This window comes from Pterocles gutturalis, unplaced genomic scaffold, assembly GCF_000699245.1.
Source record: "Pterocles gutturalis isolate BGI_N339 unplaced genomic scaffold, ASM69924v1 scaffold22827, whole genome shotgun sequence".
Lineage (NCBI taxonomy): Eukaryota > Metazoa > Chordata > Aves > Pterocliformes > Pteroclidae > Pterocles > Pterocles gutturalis.
The window spans coordinates 33,894-35,675 of NW_010113390.1; the positions used below are offsets into that span (position 1 = coordinate 33,894).

At 39.1% G+C, this 1,782-nt stretch overlaps 1 protein-coding gene across 1 annotated transcript in view; it reads right to left on the reverse strand.

Annotated features, from left to right (window-relative positions):
• Positions 1-1,227, reverse strand: part of LOC104462520 (serine palmitoyltransferase 3-like) — a gene marked incomplete at its 5' end in the record, with an annotated part of 4,064 nt that extends 2,837 nt beyond the window's left edge. Inside the window, 2 exons of the mRNA XM_010074486.1 lie at positions 13-142; positions 1,092-1,227. Of these exons, the coding sequence (XP_010072788.1) occupies positions 13-142; positions 1,092-1,227 (266 nt within the window). The remainder of the gene's footprint in view (positions 1-12; positions 143-1,091) is intronic.
• Positions 1,228-1,782: the final 555 nt, after the last annotated feature.

Sequence of the window (1,782 nt, forward strand, 5' to 3'; positions counted from 1 at the left end):
TGCTGTGCTTACCGTGTCTAACATCTCCCGTGTATGTGCAGCTGACACACAAAACCGAGCCCTCGATTCTGTGATAGGAGTAGCTGGAAATCCAACTACAACAACCCCAATATTTTTTTCTAACATGCGTCTTGCAAAAGCCCTAAGGAGAGAAGAAGAAGAAAAAAACAAAAGTAAATTATCTCCAATAAAATGACCACAAAGAGAAAACATTCAAGTATAATAAAACAATGGGTAAAATCCTGTCTGGTCGGTAATATCCCCATGGAATTTAATTAAAGAGAGAATTTTACCAGTAGGACTGATATTCTTTGCTGCTTCACAGCTTGTGAAGTCAAGTGGGTGTCAAATACTAGAATGTGAAGGCAGAGAGAGCACTGTGGAATAGACCCGATTGATTTATGTCAATGAAAGGCTTTGAGTGCAAATCAAAATGTGTGGGCATTCACAGGCCCTAAACACTGAAGAAGTTGGGCTTCTGGAAGGTATGAGAGCTAGGTTCCTGAACATCAACAGGAATTAAACAATCTGTGCGATAGTTTGTTTGCTCTCACGATTACTCTGCCCATTTAGGAACCTTTTGTGTGTTACTAGACCTCGAGCACATAGCCACCGTAAACTATTTGCAAATACTCCCTGGAGCTCAACCCTTACATTTTGCTACTGCTGGCTTCTGGTCTGCACGTCTAAGTCAGTGCACAAGTACTGCTTGATAGGTACTGAATGGTAAAACATGCAAAGACCACTCAAAGATCAGGTGGGCAAAAAGAACACCCATCCAAAACAATTCATACTTTAAAGGCAATATATCTCATTTAATGATTTTAATCAAAAAAAATCCAAATTCAAAATGCTATCAAAAATAACTATTTCAGAGCAAGTTAAGGAAAGAATTTTTTACAGTTCTGAGTGCTGGAACTGGAGCTCTAAATTAAATCTAGGGCCACAGTTAAAATGGAACACAACTAAATGATGAATTCACGTAACAGTGTATACTTCTCCTGTGAATCAACTACAACACATAACTACATTTTTCACAGTGTATACCAAACCTATAGTGTTTTGCCAACAGTTCTTTTTTCAGTACTTACCCTATCTTACCAGGCATATAAAGGAGCAAGGGTACAACAGGAGAATCATCATTGCCATAAATGATGAAGCCCATTTCATGCAGTCTTCGTCTGAAGTATCTTGTGTTTTTCCCCAGCTGGCGCACTCTTTGGAGCCCTGAAATGAGTCAGTCAGGAGAACAGTCAGTGCAAAGATCATAACTGGAGCCTAGTAACAGGCAACAAAAAGGGCTGTGGGTAACAGTTCAAAAAAGTTTGGCTGAAATGTATATGTTGCTATTTGATTTAGTAGAAAAATACAGAATGAGCTAAACGCAACTACGTTGTTATGGCACCGTAGGACAGATGGCTGATATTCCTGTACTTGTGAGGTGCCTTCCCAGAGGCAGAAACAGTAAGTCTTCTGGGGATAGATAAGTGAATTATTCCCTTTACTGTGTCGTGCTGAATAAAGCCTATGGAATGACACACATCTATAGGGAAGTAGCTACATGCCTGTGTGGCTACAGGACATGTAAATAGAGTGTGTTCTTTCTCATCATAATTCACTATAAAGGGAAAGAACCAATGCCTACAGACATTGATGCAGCTGTCAGCACATGTATATCTTTTCTTATTAACAATATTCCACAAGGGTCCTCTTAGCTAGTTCTGTGCATACATGTTTGGGTTTTTTTTTATTTCTGTGACTGTAATAAAGCTTAAAGTAGAA